Source organism: Biomphalaria glabrata, chromosome 9 (assembly GCF_947242115.1).
Source record: "Biomphalaria glabrata chromosome 9, xgBioGlab47.1, whole genome shotgun sequence".
NCBI lineage: Eukaryota > Metazoa > Mollusca > Gastropoda > Planorbidae > Biomphalaria > Biomphalaria glabrata.
The window spans coordinates 38295806-38319520 of record NC_074719.1 but is presented as its reverse complement, the minus strand read 5'-3'; the positions used below and the strand labels follow the sequence as shown (position 1 = coordinate 38319520).

The following is a 23715-nucleotide window of genomic DNA, read 5'->3' as shown; positions in this document are numbered from 1 at the left end:
TATATATCCATCTATCTATCTATTCATCTATCTATCTATCTATCTATCTATCTATCTATCTATCTATCTATCTATCTATCTATCTATCTATCTCTTTATCCATCCATCCATCCATCCATCCATCTAATCTATCTATCTATCCATCCATCTATCTATCTATCTATCTATCTATCTATCTATCTATCTATCTATCTATCTATCTATCTATCTATCTATCTATCTATCTATCTATCTATCTATCTATCTATCTATCTATCTATCTATCTATCTATCAATCTATCTATCTATCTATCTATCTATCTATCTATCTATCTATCTATCTATCTATCTATCTATCTATCTGTCTGTCTGTCTGTCTATCTATCTATCTATCTATATATCTATCTATCTAAATAACTCTCTCTCGCTCTCTTTATATATATACAATGTTTTAACAAATATCTATAAATATAATCTCTTAATAGTGCGAGATTCTTATACTCTAATTTTACTCCAATATCACACAATACAGAGTTTAAGTTCAAGAAGAATATCAGCCCAAACGAATATACAAAGTAGAAATGACAGTGATCAATTAACATAATGAGTATCACACCAATAAAGTAATAACACTATAGTTCGACAGACTGCATGAACCGATCACTATGAGAAGGATGTCGCTTTCCTTTTATAGTGTTTTTAAAAAGACCTTTTTTTGACCTTAAATATTTTTTCCAAGATATTTAGTTGTCGGCTATTGTGTTTGTTTACACCAAAACGTTGTCATGCGGAAACTTCGCTACACATTTTAAAAAAATCTTTCTGATCTATTTTGCTAATCAGTTTGCTGGACTGAATGTGTATTCGAGCGTGACGATCTATAATTCAGCGGTTCTCAACCTTTTATGCTTGGCGACCCCTTTTTACAATCCCCCACTCTGCCGCGACCCGCCCCTCCCCGCAAATACACACAGCAATAGAAGAATAGACAAAACAATCCATTTTTTCGATGGTCTTTGGCGACCCCTGGCAAATCGTCAATTGGCTCCCAAGTGGGTTGCGAGACATAGGTTGAGAACCCCTGATCTATATCATCTTTTGCTAACCCTGCCTAGAATCAAACATCTCACACATCCATTAAGTCCTCCCCCCCCCAAAAAAAAAATGATGCCCCTAATGAGATAGCGTAAGTGACAATGCAGGATACTAGGAAAGGTAATAAGACCTATTTTCATTCAATCGGTAAATGTAGGCATTCTCATTGTTGCATTAAAAGTTTTTGGTAATTTTGTTCAGCGCGTCAGTCAAGAAAACGAGTTGAATCAAGCTGAATAAGTTTTTCAAACGTTGGCTAGTTTTTACTAGTTTTTAGTTGGCAAGACTTTTTTTATTACAAAGTTTACACCATCTTTGTCTGTCTGGTACAATTTTGTGCATGTTATTTCTCTAAGAATCATTTATAGATGAAGTTGAAACTGTACACAATTATTTATTGCACCTAATCAAAATGTGAGTCAATCCAAAAATTAAACGATAAGTTCATTAATTTTTGGTAACTAATTATTTATTTTGGGTATCATACAAGGGAAATGAATTCTTCCTATGAGAGAACTGGCTGTATTACTGGAGTTATTCCCCCTACTACGTTTTGTACAAGTTTTTTCTTCCACTTTTAATTCTTAGATCAAGATGAAATTCGGCACACATATTTATAGTACGTAACGATACACGAATAAAAAAAAAATTAACCAATTAGTTAATCAGTTAGTGGTAAATAGTTATTTGTTTTGTATAGAAAAGTATCTTATTCATGCAGAATAAGCTTTTAAAAATTAATATTGTTTTCTTTTTTTACAAATTTATTCTTCGTTTTTATTCTTCTGATTACCAAATCTACCTATACATTGTTGTACATCGTTTCGTAAAACTTGTTTGTATAATTTACATAGCTTATAATAACTCTGTCTGTCTGTCTGTGTGGTAAAAAGTTTGAACATGTTTTTTTTCTCCCATTTCCTATTTTCGGATCAAGTTGAAACTGCACATTTATTAATTGTACTTGACAAGACAGGAATCAGTAAAAAAAAACTACCAATTAGTTAATTAATTAATTGGTGATTAATTATTATTTTTTTAAATAGAAATATGGGAAATAAATGCTACTTAATGAGAGATGTGAACATATATATATATATATAGATATAGGTATTTATTTAATCCCCTTACCACGTTAAGAGATGTTTTTCTCCCACTACCCATTCTCTGATCAAATTGAAATATTGCATAATAATTCTAAGTTCATGACAATACACGAATCAATCCAAAAAATACCCAATAACTTAACCAATTAGTACTATTTAGTTAATTTTATTTACTAAAGCAGAGAGGGAGCTAAATCCTGCCATTTTCAGATTAATGGCAGTAATAAGCGGTTCTTAGATAAGCTTTGTTTTTTTTTAAAGTTTTTTTTTTTCTTTTGCTTGTTCAACGAATAAAGTTCCAAAGCAACAGTTTTTCTTGTTAGTACCGTCGTTATTCGTATATATTGCACATTTAAGTGCCTAATACACATTTATTATGTTACATAAGTACGTAAGTTCTAAGCTATGTTAGACGGAAAAGAGAACCACAATGGCAGAAGAAAAACGCCAGAGAAGAAAAGCAAGGCCCACGACACTAGCTCCAGCTGGAATAACCTGCCCAATGTGCAGCCGAACATTCCGGGCTCACATAGGTCTCACCAGCCACATGAGAAGGCATAGAACCCCAGTGCAAACCCCTTAAAGTGGTTCACATCGAACCACGATGGACGAACTATATATATGTTAGACGGAGTGATGAAGGAAATGTATTATAAAGTTATGACCTAACACACAAAAACATAGACATCGAGGTAGATGTACCATAGGGGAACGAAGAATAATGGTTCTTACGATAATATATATATATATATATATATATATATATATATATATATATATATATATATATGATAAAGAATAATTGTTTTTTTTTTACTGGTTATTTTAAAAAAATGGACTATTCTATTTCTTTTTGCTGTATGAGGTCCATATGAAGGTAAAATAAACTTCTTTACTTTTTATTGTGTTTTATGACAGATTATAGAATAGCTTAAAAAAACAAACAAATATCCGTCACACCTTAATATGCAAGTATTTTTTCCCCGTTTCCTACTAATAACAAATCTATAAAGCCTAATAACTTCGCCCTTTGATCTTGATGGGACAAAGCTTCAGCAATAACTTTAGTTGCAAGTTGGAGGCAGACACAACAAAGAATAAAAAATGTTATACTATATGCGTCGTTCAAATAATTACCTCCCTTTTTGTGTCTCCTACTAACTGATACGCTTTGTATAAATTAACTGCCCTTACTTTGCTCTTTTATCTGTATGAAAAAAAAAGAAATCAAAATAAAAAAATACTTACATAAGAAACTAATATAAGGGGCAGAACTGCAAATTTTCTATATCTAACAAAAGTAATTAATTACATTAATTACATAATTAACTAGCTCTATTTTTAATAGATTTTTGTTTTGTTAGGGACAGTAAAATAAATTTTGTGCAAAGTTTCAACTTAATCATATAATGTGAAAAGGTAGAAAGAAAACTAATTCATATCTAGACCAGGTAGACAGACAGACAGACAGAGTAGATGTAAGCTTGGTATAAAGAAAGAGATAAAAAGTAAGAATAAAATAAATAATACAATGTCACAATGTCTTGGTCCGAACAAAAAATTCATTGATTGAAATAAATTTAGTATTTTTAAAAGATGCCTTTTTTTAAAAAAAGAAAAAAAAATCAATTTTTATCTTGCAAACTTAGTGGCGTGGCTAGGGATATGAGAGCCCCGGAGGCTTGACCTTTTATAAAGGCCTCTGCATTTAATGTTCTTAAAAAATATATAAGTCTAAATTCCAATTGGTACAGTTTATTAGCAAAAATAATTATTAAAACTCTTTTATTGAATAATACAGTTGTTTATTGGTGAGATAATGCACGAGCGACAAAACTCCATTCATATCGCCTCACGTCGTGCTTTCTGTGCAGCAAAGGTCATCTAGAATCTAGGTCAAGGCTGTCTCGAATTTTCGACTCCACGTGAATAGAAAGGTCACAATGCAGTGGCGTAGTATTTAAAATTAAATTTACACAAAATTAATTTAATATTAGGACGTTCATTTGGCGCCCCCTCAAGAAGGAGGCCCGGTGGAGACTTTCGAATTTTGCCCCCCCTACATTACCCTAGCTACGCCACTGCTTCATGGGTTGAAGCTGGAACCTGGACGCTAGACGGGTAATGGACCTCATTCACCAATCGTAAATAAACATATTTAGCCATGTCATAATATTGATAAAACAATGCATAATACGTATCACGTGACAGCCTTTATGGATTACATAATTTGTATAGAAAATATATAGAATCACGTGGCTAAATGTTGTTTGTTTACTAATGGTGAATGAGGTCCATTAGGAAACAGTTCTAACGATTTTCCTAGAAATGGATAGAAATAGTACAGTTTCTGTATATCTTTCGGGGCATGAAAACTCTTGTTTGACTGATATAAATTTTCAAAATATAATCAATTAAATTTCGATATTTTGAGCATGCTTTCAGCGGTTATACCCGCACACGACTCCAAGATTTCTTTGTAATCAGTTAAGACTTGAATAAATAAATAGATTTTCCTTCACATTTTGGAGCACCATCTTATTTAGAAATTAGCTGGACTATAATAGAAAAAAATTTATGGTGCAAAGTTCATTGAAAAGACAGCTAGCAACAGTGAAGCATTACAAGAAATATACAGAATGACGAAGGGTTGGATTTAGAAAAAAAAAAGAAATACTTTTTTATATTACTTGTTAGCTGCATAACATCAATGCACCATCGCTATAGATCTTTATAAGTAGATGTGTATTTGTCAACTCTGAATCAATATCCAGTGGCTGTACGTAAATACGGACATCTAAATCGAAATGTTAGGTGGTAAATTATCAGTATATGCTATATTCTGGCAGATATATTGTAAGCTTATTGTAAATGCTATGATAAAGCAGATATATTGCATACTTATTGTAAATGGTATGTTAGAGCAGGTATATTGCAAACTTACGGCGAATAGTGTATGCTCATTCTCAGTGCGCTATGGTCCTAGTGTAGGGAAGGGGAGGTAACTGTGAAAAGGTTTCCGTGCTGCCTTCAGCAAACACATTTAAGCTCGATTGAGGTTTCAAACTTTGGCCCTCTTAATAGGTAACCAAGCGGTTTTTACCTCTCAACCACATATCCCATTAAGCCAATCGCTTGACCGCTCAGCCACCGCGCCTCCGACCATTTTCATAATCAATCATATCGATGCATTTTCCCCTGTGTCCAATTAGAAAGTGACACTGCAATGTATTGTAATAAACTATTGATCAGCTTGCATTTAGTTGGACTATTGAGTAAAAAAACAACGTGTCTGGTATTTAAAAAAGGTTCATAGATACTTTTCCCTACTTCTCTTCATTCTTATGTTTGCCAATGCTGTCTCCATATTGTATCATCTTAGGATATTTTCTCCCAGATACTTTGAGGTCTGGGGTCCAGTTTTCAGACATCTCTTCTTACTATCATTAATTGGTCGTTCCTTGAAACTTCCTTCTCTATTTCTATTTTAAATCCAACATTTCACTGCATTAAAAGTTTCACCCTCAGCTCGAGTTGGGTTTAGCAGTAGTAAACATGTACACATAAACAAAAAGAACAATTTGATTATAATACTACTAATAATTATAGTTTACAGTTATGTCCAGTCGCGGTGGATGAGTTGTAAAGCGCTTGACTTCTGAATGGAGTTGTACCTGGTTTGAATCCAAGTGAAGACTGGGATTTTTAATATCGGGATCTTTAGGGCGCCACCAAGCTCTAATGGGTACCTGACATTAGTTGGGGAAAGTTAAAAGTGTTTGGTCGTTACGCTGGAAACATGACACCTCCGTTAACCGTGGGCCACAGAAACAGATGACTTGCACATCGTCTGCCCCATAAAAAGCAAGGTTTGAAAGGTGTACTTTACTTTTTTTTGGTTATTATAATACAGTTTATTTTGTTGTCGAACACGATTTTAAGGCTTATTTAAATATGTGCGTCGTCACCGTCGTGTATCTACAAGGAGTATTCGGATTCTCTACGTCTTGCTAGATCACAGACCCCCCCCCCCCCCCTACTTAGCAACATCCCCCCCAACTCATCTGTTTCTGTTTCTCTACTCCTCCCCCTCTCTCTTATCCTCTCTCTCTCTCTTTCTCTCTCTCTTTGCATGCACTATGTACAACAACAGGAACAGCTGTATAACTCTGGGCAACTTCTCTCACTTGAGTGTGATGTGATCAACTCATTGATTGAATCATAAACTGTAACTCTTCCCGATATACGGTGCACTGGAATACCTTAAGCTTTAAACTTGAGAATAGAGTGTGAATAATGAATGAAATGTTACTGATCCAATGACTATAACTATTGACCATCTACTTACGAGCCATCATCAGCCAAGTTATGTATCCACTCTGTTCTACATGAAAGAAACGTATTGCTTCTTAAGCAATTTCTGTATGATTTAAATGAAAGTCACAAGTGGTAGGTTTACTATTATAATATTAACGCCATATACATTGGAAGTAGGCCTCTATTTGACATGTTCCTACTTTCTGTTTTACTTCTTGCACATGTAGACATGGTAAATAAAAAAGTACAGAATGATTATAATAATAATAATAATAATAATAATAATAATCTTTATTATCCGTAAGGGTTATGAAAGTGATATTAATGTTACAATGATATGATTGTTAAATTAATATTCCATTCAAGGTATAGTAAGTAGAGTACTAGAAAGACCTGGCGTCATTGATTCAGATATTTACAACTGGATTCATGTATCTATCAGCCGTATCAAAGTATCAGCCGTATCTGCCGTATCACTGCCTGTTGCAATCACGTTTCGAGTGACAATCTTTTCCATTTGCAACTTCTCATGTGACTAAAGTGTGACTAAAGAGGCCAGTCCTTGATACACAGCTGCGGTCCGAAATTGGGCATCTGTAATCCCCATGGCCTGTTGTACTTTCACTCTTCTTTCTAATTCGGATGTGCAAGCAATCTGCAATCCAGGATTCTTACCTTATGCTAGATCTATTCGGTGCCTATTTTTTCAGTATATAAGCTTCATAGATTTCCAGGATTGCGTTCAAATCTAGCGTGATAATTGTGGGGCATGTTTTCATCAGCTTTCTTATCGACGACTTACCATTCATTAAGTACAATTTTCTGTTGAAATCTAATGATTAGTCGTCTTCCTTCTGATACTTAGATAAGTAGGTAGCAATATAAGATTAATGATTAAATAAGCGTCATACAGATTTTGATGAGACAGGCGCGTTCATAAATAAAGATGTCTTCCTAGAAGCCATTTGACAGTGACACAGAAATCTATAAATATTGTTATAACTCTATTCGCTACGCAAAAGGGTTAACTGTGTGTAATCAGCGGACATATGTGACACAGGCCAGTAATACAGTTTAGCGTGCTATATTGAAAGGCAAGGGGCAGTACTGGCATGAACTTTGCACGTGAATAGCGCCCGTGTTATGGTCATCTGATCATAAGCCTGCGCAGACCAGAGACAGTGTGTAAGAAAGCGGCAGTTCAAGGCCGGAGAGCGTTGAGACCGGGACTGTTAGTCAGCCATGAAGTCGGCCCTGGTGCAATCCTCCAGTGAAACGTACGAGTCCAGGAAGAGACAGTAGAGTTATGAGTTTACTACAGAGATACACAGTCTTACGTTGTAGCAGTTGATTGTGTTGCCAATTGTGCCATATTGGCTGTTTGGTTTTACCCTTATTAAAGTACCAGATTATTTGGAGCCTTGTTGTCAAGTTCTTGATGTGTTGTTGTGTGTTTAGCAGTGTTTACAGAAGGCCTGATTAGGAGAGAGAATCGTAACAATATTGTAAATATAAGTACTCCTTTCATTCTTTCACGTAATGTACGCGTCAAGGTGTCAAGAGAAGTGTAAACAGGAAGTTTACTTACACATTAGCTTCTCGAAGATTCAGAACTTTATACAGCACAGTACACATATAAATGGAGTTATTAGAAGAGAAAACAAGCAAAAGGATTTAGCTCCCTTTTCTACCATATAAAACAAGATAAATTAATTAGTAATAATTGATTAACTAATTGGTTACATTTTTTATATTGATTCATTTATTATCTTCGAATTTGAATAATTATTCAAATTTCAACTTGATCCGAGAATTGAAAGTAGGAGAAAAAATATGTTCCAACTTTTTACCAGACAGACAGACAGAAAGACAGAGTGAGTTGATATAAGCTTTGTAAAAAAATAACATTTCCGCAACGACTAATTTTGGTTTGATAATGAGTGTGAGAGAGAGAGAGAGAGAGAGAGAGAATCTTGTTTAAGGGTCTACAAATTCTTTTTAAAAATCTATTATTAACATTAATTAAATATTATATTGTTACAAACCTGGTGGTGACACAGATTGGGGTAGTGGTGTGTGTAGACAGCTGAAGCGAATCGTTCCAGGCCAGCGCTAGACGAGCGGTCAACCGTGAAGAGTTACGACGGTCAAAACAGGATCTCGTGTGGCATGCTTAATGACCAACTGCCTTTACCTCCCTAAAGTACGTCACTTATCCATTAGAGTTTGTTGGACTCAGGGGCGTACTAAAAATCCCACTCTTAAGATGGATTTCAACTCGTGACCCTTACCGTTCGTAAGCCAAGCGCTTTACTTTTTAAGCTCGCATGCTCCGTCCGGCAGGTAGCCTATAGGCCTAAATTGTGAATACCACGTAAAGGTCTATAGGGCAGATGATGTTAAGGTCATCTGTTTCTGTGACCTAAGGTTTACAAGGGTGTCATGTGGCCAGCACAACGACCAACCGCCGTTACTTTTCCCCCAACTAATGTCAGGTACCCATTAGAGTTGGGTGGACTAAGAGGCGCCCAAAGATACCGAAATTAAAAATCCCAGTCTGCACCAGGATTCGAACCCTGGACCACGCGCACCCGAATACCACGTATAATAAAATATATTCAATGTTGAATTTCAACCAGTGTGAGAATAGTGAGATATTCAAAATGCCTCGAGATTTTTAAACAAATGTTAAGGTAATAGAATGAACCTTGACATTGTATATTGATTGATTGTTAAGAGTGGCACAGAAGATTATATGTAACCTTAACCAGAAAATATCCACTTAATTTCTTTTTCTGTTCATTCTAGTTTTTTTTTTGTTTTGTCAGTTGGCAGGTTCGAACCCGCCATGACGCCAATGACAATGGAAGAGCTATCCTCCATGTTTCCTGTGGTCCAGAAAGGCGGTCACTACAGTCCGCGGGGGTGTAAGCCTGTCGAGAAGACACTTTTAATCATCCCTTACAGAAACAGATGTTCACAGCTCTACACGCTACTACCAGTGTTGATCTCCATGTTGATACGTCAGAATATCAACTTCTCTATCTACGTCATTGAACAGGTTAGAAACTTATCTCTAGAGTTTAGAAAAAAAAGATATAACGTTTTTTTTTTAGCCATTAATGTATAGGCAACGTAAAATAACACCATCATTCTATCACTTGACTATATCTGTGGCATTTTACGTCCCAAAAATGATTTGTTCCCTTTGCACCTTCTTGTGTGACTAAAAAGGCCAATCCTTGATACACAGCTGCGATCACAGGTTAGGCATCAGTAATCACTGGGCACCATTTCACCCTTCTTTCTGCTTCTGTTGTGTATGGCATCTGCCATCCGGGACACTTCCTTTATGCTCGCTCTCCATACGGATCTATCCAGTGCCACTTGACTTTAGAGAGGAAGATAATCAGTGAATGCTTTACTAGCGCTAGACACATAATGATAGATTGACCTAGGAACACGCGTAGAACGTCATAATCTTTTTATTTTGAAGTAACGTCTGTATTTTTATAAGATAAGATAAGATTTAGTTGGTGTGTTGTTTGTTAATAAATCTCATGTTGATCATAATAAATGTATTTGCTACAGAACAAATGCTAGGCATCAGCCAGATAATAAGACTTTGTCTAAATTTGTGAACTCGACTCTGAATTTAAAAAAAAAGGACATTGTCCAAATTAATAATTTGAATAATTGCATGTAATTGTCTAAATCAGATAACTCCAGGTAAATTCAACAAAGGTGTTCTATTCAACTCTGGTTTTCTGGAAGCTGCAAAGCGAGAGTCCTTCGACTGTGTGATACTTCATGACGTGGACATGGTCCCGGTCAATGACCTAAACATGTACAGGTGTAACAAGACTGGACCCACCCATTTCTCAGCAGTTGTCAGTAAATATAAGTTTAAGTGAGTGTCAACACATGGGGAAAGTTAGATACAGTAAACCATCAATATAATCTTTCAGTTCAATTTATCTATCTATCTGTCTGTCTATCTATCTATCTATCTATCTATCTATCTATCTATCTATCTATCTATCTATCTATCTATCTATCTATCTATCTATCTATCTATCTATCTATCTATCTATCTATCTATCTATCTATCTATCTATCTATCTATCTATATAATAACTATAATATCTCCATAAAAATAGGAACCCCCCCCCCCATGAACAGTAGAAGGCAGTAGAAGCAATCCCCCCACATCAACGAATTGGTCAAGGTACCAGAGGGTAGCGACAGAATATAAAAATGATATAGTAATTCAACTAATTTTGTTCACAATCTGTGATAGATTTCTGCATAAAAGGAGGACCGCCCCCCCACTCAAGTGGATACCTGGATCCGCCAGTGTTGAGCATTACACAAAACAAAACATTATAATTATAGAAAATGAAAATATACACCAGACTCACTCATACTGTGCATGCGAAAAGCTCATATCAGAGAGTTTCTATTTAATGATTGGATTGCCACTAAAACTATATATATATATATATATATATCTATCTATCTATCTGTCTGTCTATCTATCTATCTATCTATCTATCTATCTATCTATCTATCTATCTATCTATCTATCTATCTATCTATCTATCTACTATCTATCTATCTATCTATCTATCTGTCTATCTGTCTATATAATCTCTTTCATGTGTCAACTATGTTGCTAATATCTAGCGTGTATATATTTGCAGATTGTTATATAGTGGTATCTTCGGTGGTGTCGTAGGATTTACCAAGGAGCACTTTCAAAAGATCAACGGGGCGTCCAATGCTTTCTTTGGCTGGGGCGCTGAAGATGATGATCTGCGCAATAGGTAACATACTCTATTTAGGAGAAGAAATTAATTGAAAATGTATTCCGGGTGGTAGGATACATAGGGCGTAGAATCAGAAAATATATTTTTATGTGTGTAACAATCTATGAACCAAAAATAGTTGTAAGGATTATGAAATGATGACACATTAGATAATAATAGAGAATAAACACGAGACTAAATAGAAAATTGTAAGACATAAGTCACATAATCCTTTTTTTAAACAAACATGACAGACTGAAAGACGGACAGACAACACAAATCTAAAAGCGTCTTTTTTTTTTTAAACTCTTTCCGTGGCAGCTAAAACTAAATATGACTTTCAAATCATCTATCCATCCCAGTGGCACTACAGTCTATAGAGAGGTTCTGACCTGCTTCAAAGCGTCATTTCATTCAGAGCTCTCTTGAACTCTTTCTTCCATGCCTGAATTGTTGTACATTGGCTCTAACATCAATGTATCGTATTCAAGGTCTGTCTTTGGAGCGGCTGTCTTTTTTTTTTTTTTTTTTTTTTTTGGGGGGGGGGGGGGGGGGGTCTTGCGACTCTCAAATACATAGAGCTATATATATTCAGATATATCTTCTGTATTTACTATTAAACTGTTTGTCTATTCCTGTTCAATCATTTAAATTTTTTTGTTTGAAATATTGAATTATAATTACCGTCATAAACACCACGAAATAATGAAGAGTCTTTGTTTACAGGGCACACTTCAAGAAACTACCTCTATTGCGTAAACGAGAGGACGTCGGTGTATACTATATGGTCAAACATAAGTACGAAGAAGGTTGGGAAAAAAATCCGGACAGGTAGGTCTTTGGTCAACTATAAATATATCATTTCTCCTTTGATTGAAATGTCCTATGTAAAAGAGCATTATAATAAAAGGCTTGTTTCTGAGTCCGAAGATTAATGAGGAATGCAGTGTTTCCCGTGGCAACGCAGCTCCGCCGGTGGTCGATTAAGATTTTCTTTTCGCCGTCTGCGGCTGTCCTCGGCAGCGGATTTTCTTTTGGTCTCAAATGTGTATCCTGCGACTTTTGTGAGTGATTTCAAGCTGTCTCGTTCTGAGGTTGCATGCAACCAGGTGCTCTCTTCTTAGTCAGCTAAGTCAAGTTGGCGCCCAAGATGGTCTTTAAATCATTTCTATGGTGCACCTCTGTTACGTCGACCACCTTTTAGCTCACAAAAAAAAAGACTGCCTTTGGCATACGTTCGTCCCCCATACGGGATACATGCCCTGCCCAGTGTAACTGTCAGACCATTTGAAGTCCCTCTATGCTGTTCACACCGGCGTACAATCAGTTATTTTATACAGATTGTTAAAAGCCACACTAGAATATCTATTTGGTGTCAAATATTAACAAGTTGTATACCACATTGGTAGATCACATTCCATTTTAATTCTATGTAATCGTTTATTTTGCTGACATATTCCTTTGCAATAAAGAACAATGTGCAGATGTTCTCTAAAACTAACTTCCTTTATTTATTGCTTAATCCTGTGTAATATGATTCATCAAATTCATGTCATGGGTTAGGGTTATGCCTGAGGCATAGGCCTTTGGCATAGGCAAACTAGGCATTCACCTAGATTGTCATTTGAACCAACTTTTTTAAACATACAGAAACATACCTTAATTGACAGTAACTAGACATATTTCAACTTCAATGTAGATATATAAAGAAACACAAGTGAGACAATGTCAACAATTTTTAAAAAGTTTAAAAACATTACGTCTTACCGTCACTCTTGTCTCTGGTCTCTAGTTTGATTTCCGCATTTAAACTTTTAAGCCCCTAAATAGAACCTCAACTGTAAGAGACTTTCACGTGGTGATATCAAAAATCAATTCAGCCGACACAAACCAAGTATCTGATTGAATTCCACTGACGATTACATCAGAAACACGCACACACACACACTAAATAGTGACGATACGATCCAATAAGCATGTTATTTTATTCAATCTAGGCTCAAAATTTATGCGGCAGGGAAAAACAGACAAAACATCGATGGGCTGAACTCTGTCAAGTATAAAGTTGTGAATACAATGGAGTACCCAATGTTCACATGGATAGGGATCGAGTTTAACAAGGAGGAACTTTTAAAAGTAAGTCTAGACGTTTATTGTATTGATATTCAATTCAAACAACATATAAAAGAAATCATTTTTATTACATCAAAGACAGCCTCTAAAACTTTTACAAACTCATTTATTGAAAGGCATAACCGTATCCCCATGGGTAGCGTATCAATAATACACTTTCAAGGCTTGTATGGACTCACTGTCTGTCTGGTAAAATCTCTAATGTATTACTTCCTCCGCTCCCCAATCTCGTATCAAGCTAAACCTTCGACAACACACAAATAAAAAAAACAACAACTAATCAATTAGTTCATTAATGAGTGCTAACGAGTGCTAATTAAATAATAATGTTTTATATCGAAAAAGGAAGACAAAATATATGACTGTAATTATGCACTTCTTTCCCTTCTAAAAACTTTTTTTTTAATTTTAGAAGCGTTATTTATTTATTTATTATTTGTACACTTCTATATGTATAATTAAGTATATAAACAGTGGCTTAGCTAGGGATACGAAAGCCACAGGGTGACACCCATTATAGGTAACACCAAATTGGGGGACACACGTAGGGTATAACATCCGCTAGATACACCAACACCTTTCCGAAAATCTAATTTTCAGTAAATAAATTACCATAATTTGGCAGAGTAATCAGAGATGAGGGGGGGGGGGGGGGCACCATGAGGCTGACTTCCGTGTTGCTCGTGCCATTGCTGCTTTTGGCAGACTACAAGGACAAGTGTGGCAAGGGAGAGGACACAGCATATCCACAAAACTAAAAGTCTACAGTGCTGCAGTTCCCACGTCACTCCTATATGCATCAAAGTCATGGACTCTATATGCCCGCCACACCAAAAAGCTAAACTCCTTCAACCTACGCTGTCTAAGGAGTATCCACTAGGTGCGTTGGTCCGACCACATAATAGACACAGAAATCGTAAAGCTGTCCAACATGATCAGTGTCAATGCGACTGTAAAGGGGTCCCAACTTCGATGGGCGGGACAAGTAGTCCGCATGTCAAACAATCGCCTTCCCAAACGACTTCTGTATGGGGAGTTATGTGCAGGAGGGCGCTCCCAGGGAGGTCAATACAAAGGCTACAAAGACACTGTCAATAGCTCCTTTCAAGGAATGCGATATCGACATTCACGGCTGGGAGGCACTAGCTGTCGATCACTCCTCATGGCGGGAAGCTGCGAGTCTCGGAGTCTCAAGATTTGAAGCAAGAGGAATAGCCAGGATGAAGGATCGCCGGACCAACAAAAAGCTGCGAGAAGAAGCGGGCCGGTCTGCAGCTGACCAAACCCACCCATGCCACGTAAGCGGCCAGCTTTTTTAAAGCGAGGATTGGACAACAGTTATCTTCGAGTCCATAGGAAATGAGAAATGTGCTCATCTTCGAACACGAAGGAGGAGCTATATATGTGACACCAACAGCTAAGTAGAGATGCCTCAAAGCCGTGCTATGAACATAAGAAACCACAGTGTGACTGTAAAATATAATTTCTAATCAAATAAAAAACTTGGTCAAGCTTTTTTTAAATATTAGTTACATTGTTTAGGAGATAATATAGTTTTATTTTACATTTTTAGATAAATATTTAAATAAAGTTAATATTTTCTTTTTTTCTCCGTCTGTCTGTCTGTTGGACTGGTGCAAATTTTGAGCAGTTATTTCTCCCACTTCCTTTTCTGAAATCAATTTGAAACTTTGCACAAATAATTCATTGCCCCTAACAAAACTTGAATCAATCAAAAAATTAACTGTATAATTATTTTTTAAAATTTCGTTGGATATAGAAAAGTGATACAAATCTGACAGTATTGAGGTATTCGACTCTAAATGTGCAGTTATTTCCTTATGTAAACTTTGTTTTATTATTTTATTATATTCCTGTTTTTTTATCCCAATCTGTCTAGGCAGAAGTTTGTACACGTTATTTTTCCCACTTTTCATTCTCGGATCAAGTTCAAACTTTGCAAAAAATTTTCATTCTCATTGACAACATATAATTCATTAAAAATTAATCGATTCGTCCTAATTAATTAATTTTGCCTTATATTGTCAGGGTTATTTTAGTGTATTAGTTTGCTTGCCACAATTTTTTTTAACTAACTATAGACTTGTAAACTTTCCACTTTTAGCGGCCCCCGAAAGAGGAAAAGACGCTATTAGTTGTATGTGAAATGTCTGTCCGTCTGTCCGTCCGTCCCGTTTAGATCTCGTAAACTAGAAAAGATAGTGAAAATCCGACATCACAATATTTTAGACTATTCAAAGTTCTGATGCAACGGCTACTTTTTTCTTTTCTGAAAGCGAAAAATCTAATTTTTTAAAATCACTTATGGAAGCAGTTTTTTCATAAAAATACAACACTTTTACAATTATTAACTATTAAACACTCAAACACTTGAGGCTCAAAATAATATAGTCCAGGGGAGGCACGGTAGCTGAGCGGTAAAGCGCTAGGCTTCCAAACCGGGGTTCCCGGGTTCGAATCCTGGTGAAGACTGGGATTTTCAACTTCGGAATCTTTGGGCGCCTCTGAGTCCACCCAGCTCTAATGGGTATCTGACATTAGTTGGGGAAAAGTAAAGGCGGCTGGTCGTTGTGCTGGCTACATGACATCCTAGTTAACCGTAGGCCACAAAAACAGATGAACTTTACATCATCTGCCCTATAGACCACAAGGTCTGAAAGGGGAACTAGTTAGGCCAGGTTCACATCTAACTTTAGAGTCACTTACACCTATCCTTTGATCAGCTGGACACAAGATCTGTCAACCTTCTTTCTCCATTCTTATCTCTCATTTGTCTTTAATATAATTTCATTCGGATGTTCTTTCTGAAAATATTGAAGCCTGACTGGGTGAACATTTCGGGGACCGATTTTGAGTTTTTGATTCCACACAAATAGTCTTTGTAACCTCGTTTTAATAAATACTTAAATATCTTAGTTGACATTCCATCAATGAAGCTCGAATTCAAATTCTGTATTCAATGAACCTTTTTTTATTATTAATAATTGATGCAATTTTACAAGCGAGGTTTTTAAAATGTGAAATATTGAACTTGTTTTTCTCTCTTCTCCCTAGTCTATACCAACCAAGATGCTTAAAGGTAGAGTAGCCAGTTCCAATTTCTATGATAAGGTCAACTTTATAACTATCTAGTCTTCTATTTCTGGATGTGATCATTTACTGAGGTTGAAGTATAGAATGTGATAATGGGCAGCCCTACATTCCAAGACACCAACAGTTATTCACAGATGGATCGTATGCAAGTATTTAACGGCTGGATGCGAAGCAGCCTAAAGTGTACAGATAGAAGAAATCAAGTTTGTATTTTTAATGCTCAACAAGAATGAAACAATGTATCTAACAAATCTTGTTTAATTGAATGAATCCAAGTCTAACCTAATTTATTCACATTGTTTTTACCCTTTTTTTCTTTTATAATTTTCGGAGTTATTACGTGTCAAATCAAAACCTCCTGCAGGGTGATGCCGGAAGAGGGATTCAAACTCTGGACCAACATAATAGTCCAAAGCGGATACCACACCACCAAGAAGTCCTCATAGTCCCATTATCGTTTTATATATTCATTTTTTGTTGTCTGTTAAATCAAATATAAGCTAATGATACGAAATCGAGAGAAGCTGGGTTGGTTTGACTTACTTTATCACCCACTATTTCTCTTAAAGTAAAAGCAATGGGCAGTTACAATAGCAGTCGCTAGGAAAAATAAGGATGATTAAAATTAACTCTTTCTCTCCTAACTGACGATACAAGCGTTGATTCCACCAGAATGTGGTAAATAATTACGGAGAGAAAGAGTTAAGGACGGTTCGCTAATGCTGATGGTTTGTAATTTAAGGGGGCGGATAAATTATAAGTTTTGCACTTGGTCATAAAATTAATTAAGATTACAATGACAATTAAAGATGATGATCAGGTTAGAGAATTTTAAACAAGATTACTCAAAGAGTAGCAAATCAGTTACTTAACAGGAATACAATTTATGTGTTTGAAAATCTCAAGTAAAAAAGAAATAGTGAAGTTAATGTATCTACCTCGAATAACATCAAAGCAGAATGTTAATCTAAATAACAACAACAAAACAGGGAACCAATATATACCACAGCACCATACGCATATTAAATAGTGTCCATTCTGTTTACAAAAAAATCCGCGTTTACAAATGTAACAAGGGAAGCAACCAAAAAAAATGTAGATCATTCAATTCGAAAGACTCAAAATCTGCAGTTATTTCTTGCTTAACAAAAGGATTGATACACAAGCAAGCGTTATCAAACTTATTCCCAGTATTATCAACCGCAAAATAGAACAGTGCAATTTCATCATTGTTTAAATATTGATCATTGAAAGTTTTAATTTGCTTATGCATCTTAAAACATTTTTACAATACCTCTATTCATATCGTACCTTCGCGGAAACTTCCGGGAAAACCTTGACACGGATCTCAAAAACTGCACAAACAAGATGGCTCCAAAATTTGACAGTTACTTATGTCGTTATGAAAAGAATTTCTAGCTCACTGGCCAAAACTGGGAAAACTCTAGTTTGGCTGTTGTAATGTTTTAATGTATAAAAAGAAGTAAATTTAAATTTGGCTAGAGAACAAGAAACTGTTCATCTTAAACTGTCTATATTTCTTCCGCTATTTCCGCGTTTAGTCAAGAGCTTTAAAAATAAATGTTCATGATCATAATCTGGATTAAAGGGCATACCATTGGAAAATTATATAGTCTAGTTGAGCTATACAAAAACTAGGATTCTTTCTCGCAAAGAAGATGGGAGAGGGGGAATGAGGGGGGGGGTAAAAAATTCAATTTTTTTAAATCTAGGATTTTTAATTATTAAGAGAAAACTAAGCGCTTTACATGATGTAAAAAGGAGGTATTGTTTTGTGTTTGTTTTTTGTTGAAATATAATATGTTGTTCTGTTTTTCAAGATATTGAACAGCAGTTGTAACCTAAGTCCACTCTTTCAAAGTGTATTCTCCCCTTTACACATGCATTGATTATGTCTCATTGTTTTCATATTCGACATTGTTAACTCTAATATTAGTGATAGACATTGTTATAATTCACTGTACAGAGTGTAAAAAACATTCCGTTCGCCATTTTACCTCGGAACATTCCTATCATAATATTGTAGTAAGTAAAGTAGAATCTATCCCTTTCAGACTTTACGATCAATGGGGCTGATAATGTAAACGTCATCTGTGCCTGAGCCCAGTGCTAACGAGTGGTGTCCCTTGGCCAGCACAAACACCAACCGCCTTTACCTTTCCCTAATAAATTTCAGGTACCCGTATGACCTAAACAGAGTAAGAGTCTCCATAAAAATCCCGACTTTCAGAAGTAAAAATCCCAATTTCAGACAGGTTTTGAACAATCGCACCCTCGGTTCGTAAGTCAAATGCTTCATCACCCAGCCACCATGTCTCCTAAATGTAGTAGATATAGTTCATTTTTCAAGTTTATATTTTTGTTTGTACCGTGTGAAGTTACCATCTTGCGAAAAATAAGATTTTTGAGACCTTACAGTACTTAGAGCAGAAGATGTAAATCTCATCTGTTTCTATGGTCAACGGTGAAGGAGATTGTCATGGAAAAGTCTCATTTTCTTTTAATGAGTTTTGCATCTTTATTTTCCAATGCAGTGTTTCCCAAACTTATGATCTATGTGTACCCCTTTTTAAATTTTTTGTAATGCCGAGTACCCCTCGCCCCCCCCCCCCCCAATTTTATTAACCGAACATAGTAAATGGGCATTAAAAAGAAGTCAGCATAGTTAAAGAGATGCAACGCGTACCCCCTCCAAAGTCTTCCCGTCCCCCTGGGTGTACGCGTACCCCACTTTGGGAACCACTGGTCATGCAACTGACTCATTACTTAATCATTTAGACTTAATAAGCCCCTATGCTATTTGAGCTATGGGACCCCTTATAGATTCAATATTCCCACCTGCTACGTTCATCTCATTTCCAGCATCAGGAAATTTTCATTTTGCTTGATTGAAAATATCCGTGGAACCTTATAGAGGTGGGCTGGCATGTTAAGAAAGTGGGGGCCCTAAGCTAAATCTTATGTTAGGAAATCCAGCACTGAATGGATCAAAATGGCATGGAGCTGAAAGTAATTTCAATGTCATTGTTTGGTTTGAAAAGTTTCATTGTTCTAATTTGAGTTTACCATTTATTTATAAAAGTGCAATAGTTTTAATGTTCAGAATAATTTTACACTGTACACCGTTTTGCATTCTAAATAATGTTATATTTTTATGTGATGAAAAGTGCGTGCCTATCGTTTTGGTATTGAATATTGTGTATAAAAAGTTGTTTTCTTTGTCATTGATATTTTGTGAATCACAAGATGCCTTTTTTTTGTGAATGAAATGAAATTGGGAAAACATTCCCAATTTAAAGAATATGTAATTGTGGCTTTTGTGGGTTTGAACATAAAATGTCAGTTCTGTAATTATATCATCATTATTTATCACCTTCAGTTCTAGGTCGTCTGTTATTCCCATTGATAGTAAGAGAGAGAAATACATTCAAGATCTTGACGTGGCGAAATTCATTTCACTTGCGCTGCCTCAGATAGATCATAAAAATCACAGTGCAAGAGAAAATGAACCACATTCGCTTAAACGGGTCTTCCAATCTTCTTGTCAGCTATGTTAGTGATACACAGTGAACAGTTTAGAGATCGCAGCAGAGTGTACCTGAATTAGTGAATTATATTTCTAATGTAGAAGAGGAAATAAACTTGAATTATCTTCTTTTAAAACAAATCTAAATGTAATTTATATTTATATATATACGCATATTCAACATGAAACTAGATGTATGTGAAACACAATTTAACTATTAATTTCAACAAAATATAACTCACTACAATGACACCTCTTTTCAGTATCAAACCATTTCTGTTTCACGTCTCTCGCTTGTCACCCCTATTCAAAGCATAATCTCCACTCTAAAGGATTTAATAATTTGAACTGCGACAGACAACCTCGCGATTTCATCAGAATTTTTTTTCGGCCAACACAAGCAAACAATGACTACTTTAAAAAAAGGAACATAGACCTAGATTTCAAAATAGCTCACTTTAATCAGAGAAGATCGAGCGTATTCCGAAAGGCATCCATTATGGACAATACGCCATCGGCATGAGATAAATTGTATTTTCCCACAGGGGAGCGAATGCATAATACACGATAGTATAGTGGGAAAAATAACAACAACGACAGCAACAATGTTTATTATAAACTGTTTTTGTGTTTTATAAATTATCTTCAAAGCCTCTCTCGCCAAAACGGTTGCTCCAAAACACATCATACCCGTAGATAAAAAACCGGACATTGAAATTGACATGCAACACCCAAGTCAATGTTGCCATGATGAAAACCTGGCAATCATATTGTGATGGTAGTGTGTCTAATTAGCACTACTCAAAGTTAACAAAATATTCGAGTATTGTTATTATATATATGATTTGTGTTCATTCTCTTCATAATTTTACAGTATATACTATTTTGTTTATTAGTTAATATTATGAAACTCATTATGTGATTGATATACAATAAATGGTACGAATGCAGTTATGAATGTTATGATGTGGGTGATATGATGTGGGTGATATGATGAACTCCATATTGTGTGTGGGTGCACTGCGATATTAAACATTGTAGAGTTCTGTGATATCAACCATGTGTCTTAGAACGTGTCATGCAAAAATCTTAAGATAATGTCAATACAAGAGGGAGAATAAAGCATTGTAAATTTGAAATCTTTGTTATCGAATGTTGACTTAATAGCACTAAATTGTTGCTAGGCAACTAAACCGTTGTAGGCGTAATATATCTTAACTAATAAAACTTTGCTTATCTTGAATAACTTCATTGTGAACAGAACTAAATAGAACTTTTATTATAATAGAGACAAAATCAACTTTTGATACATGAAATAAATGCAGTAGATTTTAGTAAAAATATTTTTAAACAAAATCTAACTACTATAATAACACAACCGTTCAGTCTCACGTTCTAGAGTTGTCTGTCCTAAGACCAGGTGACGGCAATGCCAGCAATATTGCATTATTCACAACCAATCCCTAGCTTCTTCCCACCGTCACCATAGAAACACGCAACACGCACACACACTCCATAACAGTAAGGTCTTATTATCATACCGCCAGGTTGTGTTTCAAAACAATAGCATTCGAACTGAACATTGACAATCTGTTTGTCTGTTCACTTTCCAAGGTATTAATAACATGAAATCATACAAATATAATAATAATATAATGCATAGAGCGCTGTTAACAAGCAAGTAGGCTTAAGGCGCCGTGATAACATCACAAACATAAACACGAGACTTGAAATGATATCGGCAGATCATTTCCATTTCTAGCGCATTTTTAACGAGGACAATCGTATCGCTACGTTGATAAGTGCAACATAATTTATTTATGAGCCATTTTCAACTAAATATGAAACTAAATAAAGTGGGAAGACTACAGAAAAGAATCGACGATCCCGTCATTGAAAGAGATTCTACCACAGAGAATGTAGAAAGAAGTTCAACAGATCTTATGTGATGCCCCATCGGTCCCACGGAGTAGTATTGCAATGAATCTGAAGGAAGTTATTTAAAAAAATGGGTCGGTGGACTTTTAGGTAAAAAATTTGGTCGTTTTAGATATGTACATATTGCCGATCCGCTATGTATGTAAGCTAAGCCTATTTATGATGAAACTTAATAAAACAAGAGACAAAAATGTATTTAAAATATGTTTTTTGTTTGTGGAGATTTTCAAGATCAACTAAATGATGTCTAGGACGCTTCACTGTAGCCAACTAAGTTATAATTTTAACTATGTCTGAATCCAAGACAGTTGATTTTCGTATCAAATCTCTCATTTAAAGTCTCAATGAAATAAACGTTTCACTTTAGTTTTGTGTAGCCAATGTTTGCATAAATCTGTTAGATATATGGTGTATGTTTCTCACTCTTATTTATTTGTCTCCCGTGTCTTTTACTATTACTAGTGACTAGTTGTGAAAATCGTGTAAATTTATGAAAAAAAAAAAAAACTGCTTGAATAGTTGATTTTAGAAATCGAATTTTACGCTTTCAGAAAAGAAAAAGTAGCCGTTGCATCAGAACTTTGAAAGGTCAAAAATATCATGATGTCCGATATTTAATATCTATTCTAGTTTACGAGCTCTAAACGGGATGGGCGGACGGAAGGACCACACAAAACTAATAGCGGATATCCCTTTTTCGGGGGCCGCTAATAAAACAAACACTATATACCAAGATACTCTTTGAGAATAACCCCGCCTGGAAAGAGTTCATCTGTGTGGAATACTTGCACCCGGGTCACTAACTTATAGAACAACGTGAATTGCAAAATTTCATGACAGCGGCGTAAAATTTAATATTTAATGTGTCACCAAAACATTTGACACTCATATGGGGGACTCTTCAAATGGTGGCCCCATGGGGGGGGGGGGATTTTCAACGTTACTCCAAAGTGTAATCGTCAGCTGCCAGTCTTGATTGCTGCTGACACAGTGGACACTGATAGTTGCTGCTGACACAGTGGACACTGCTAGTTGCTGACACAGTGGACACTGCTAGTTGCTGACACAGTGGACACTGCTAGTTGCTGACACAGTGGACACTGCTAGTTGCTGACACAGTGGACACTGCTAGTTGCTGACACAGTGGACACTGCTAGTTGCTGACACAGTGGCCACTGCTAGTTGCTGACACAGTGGACACTGATAGTTGCTGCTGACACAGTGGACACTGATAGTTGCTGACACAGTGGACACTGATAGTTGCTGACACAGTGGACACTGCTAGTTGCTGCTGACACAGTGGACACTGCTAGTTGCTGACACAGTGGACACTGCTAGTTGCTGGTACACGAGAGCTTAAGCTCAACCCTATTGAAAGACAATGATCAACATATTGGAATGACTATCCTAGACTATAACTAAAAGATTCTAGACACAGTTATTTGTCTGTTAAAGACAAGCTTATGTCAGTCACTGTGAGCCATAGGAGTAAAGGACCAAGAATGAATAGATAAAGTCGTGGTTCCTGCCCTAATAATGAATCTGTAATTATAACACCTTTTTCAATTGACATCTAGCCGTATTACCTTTATATCAAGCAATCTTTATATATATTTATAAACGAATCCTCTGGGCCTTTTTTTTATAGTTTTCTTTAAACAATTCATTGTTTTTTCAC

The 23715-nt window shown here is 35.8% G+C and overlaps 2 protein-coding genes across 3 annotated transcripts in view; one reads left to right on the top strand and one right to left on the bottom strand.

Moving 5' to 3' along the window:
* LOC106074439 (beta-N-acetyl-D-glucosaminide beta-1,4-N-acetylglucosaminyl-transferase-like) overlaps positions 1-20351 on the top strand; it is a 44218-nt gene extending 23867 nt beyond the window's left edge. For both annotated transcript variants that reach the window (XM_056042716.1, XM_056042718.1), the window contains exons 3-9: positions 9326-9558; positions 10217-10407; positions 11201-11323; positions 12032-12136; positions 13303-13441; positions 16514-16538; positions 19953-20351. In XM_056042716.1, coding sequence (XP_055898691.1) covers positions 9326-9558; positions 10217-10407; positions 11201-11323; positions 12032-12136; positions 13303-13441; positions 16514-16538; positions 19953-20050 — 914 coding nt within the window. In that variant the 3' untranslated portion in view covers positions 20051-20351. The remainder of the gene's footprint in view (positions 1-9325; positions 9559-10216; positions 10408-11200; positions 11324-12031; positions 12137-13302; positions 13442-16513; positions 16539-19952) is intronic.
* The window catches only part of LOC129928423 (uncharacterized), a 235472-nt gene that overhangs the window by 104396 nt on the left and 107361 nt on the right, over positions 1-23715 (bottom strand). The gene's annotated exons all lie outside the window — the stretch shown is intronic.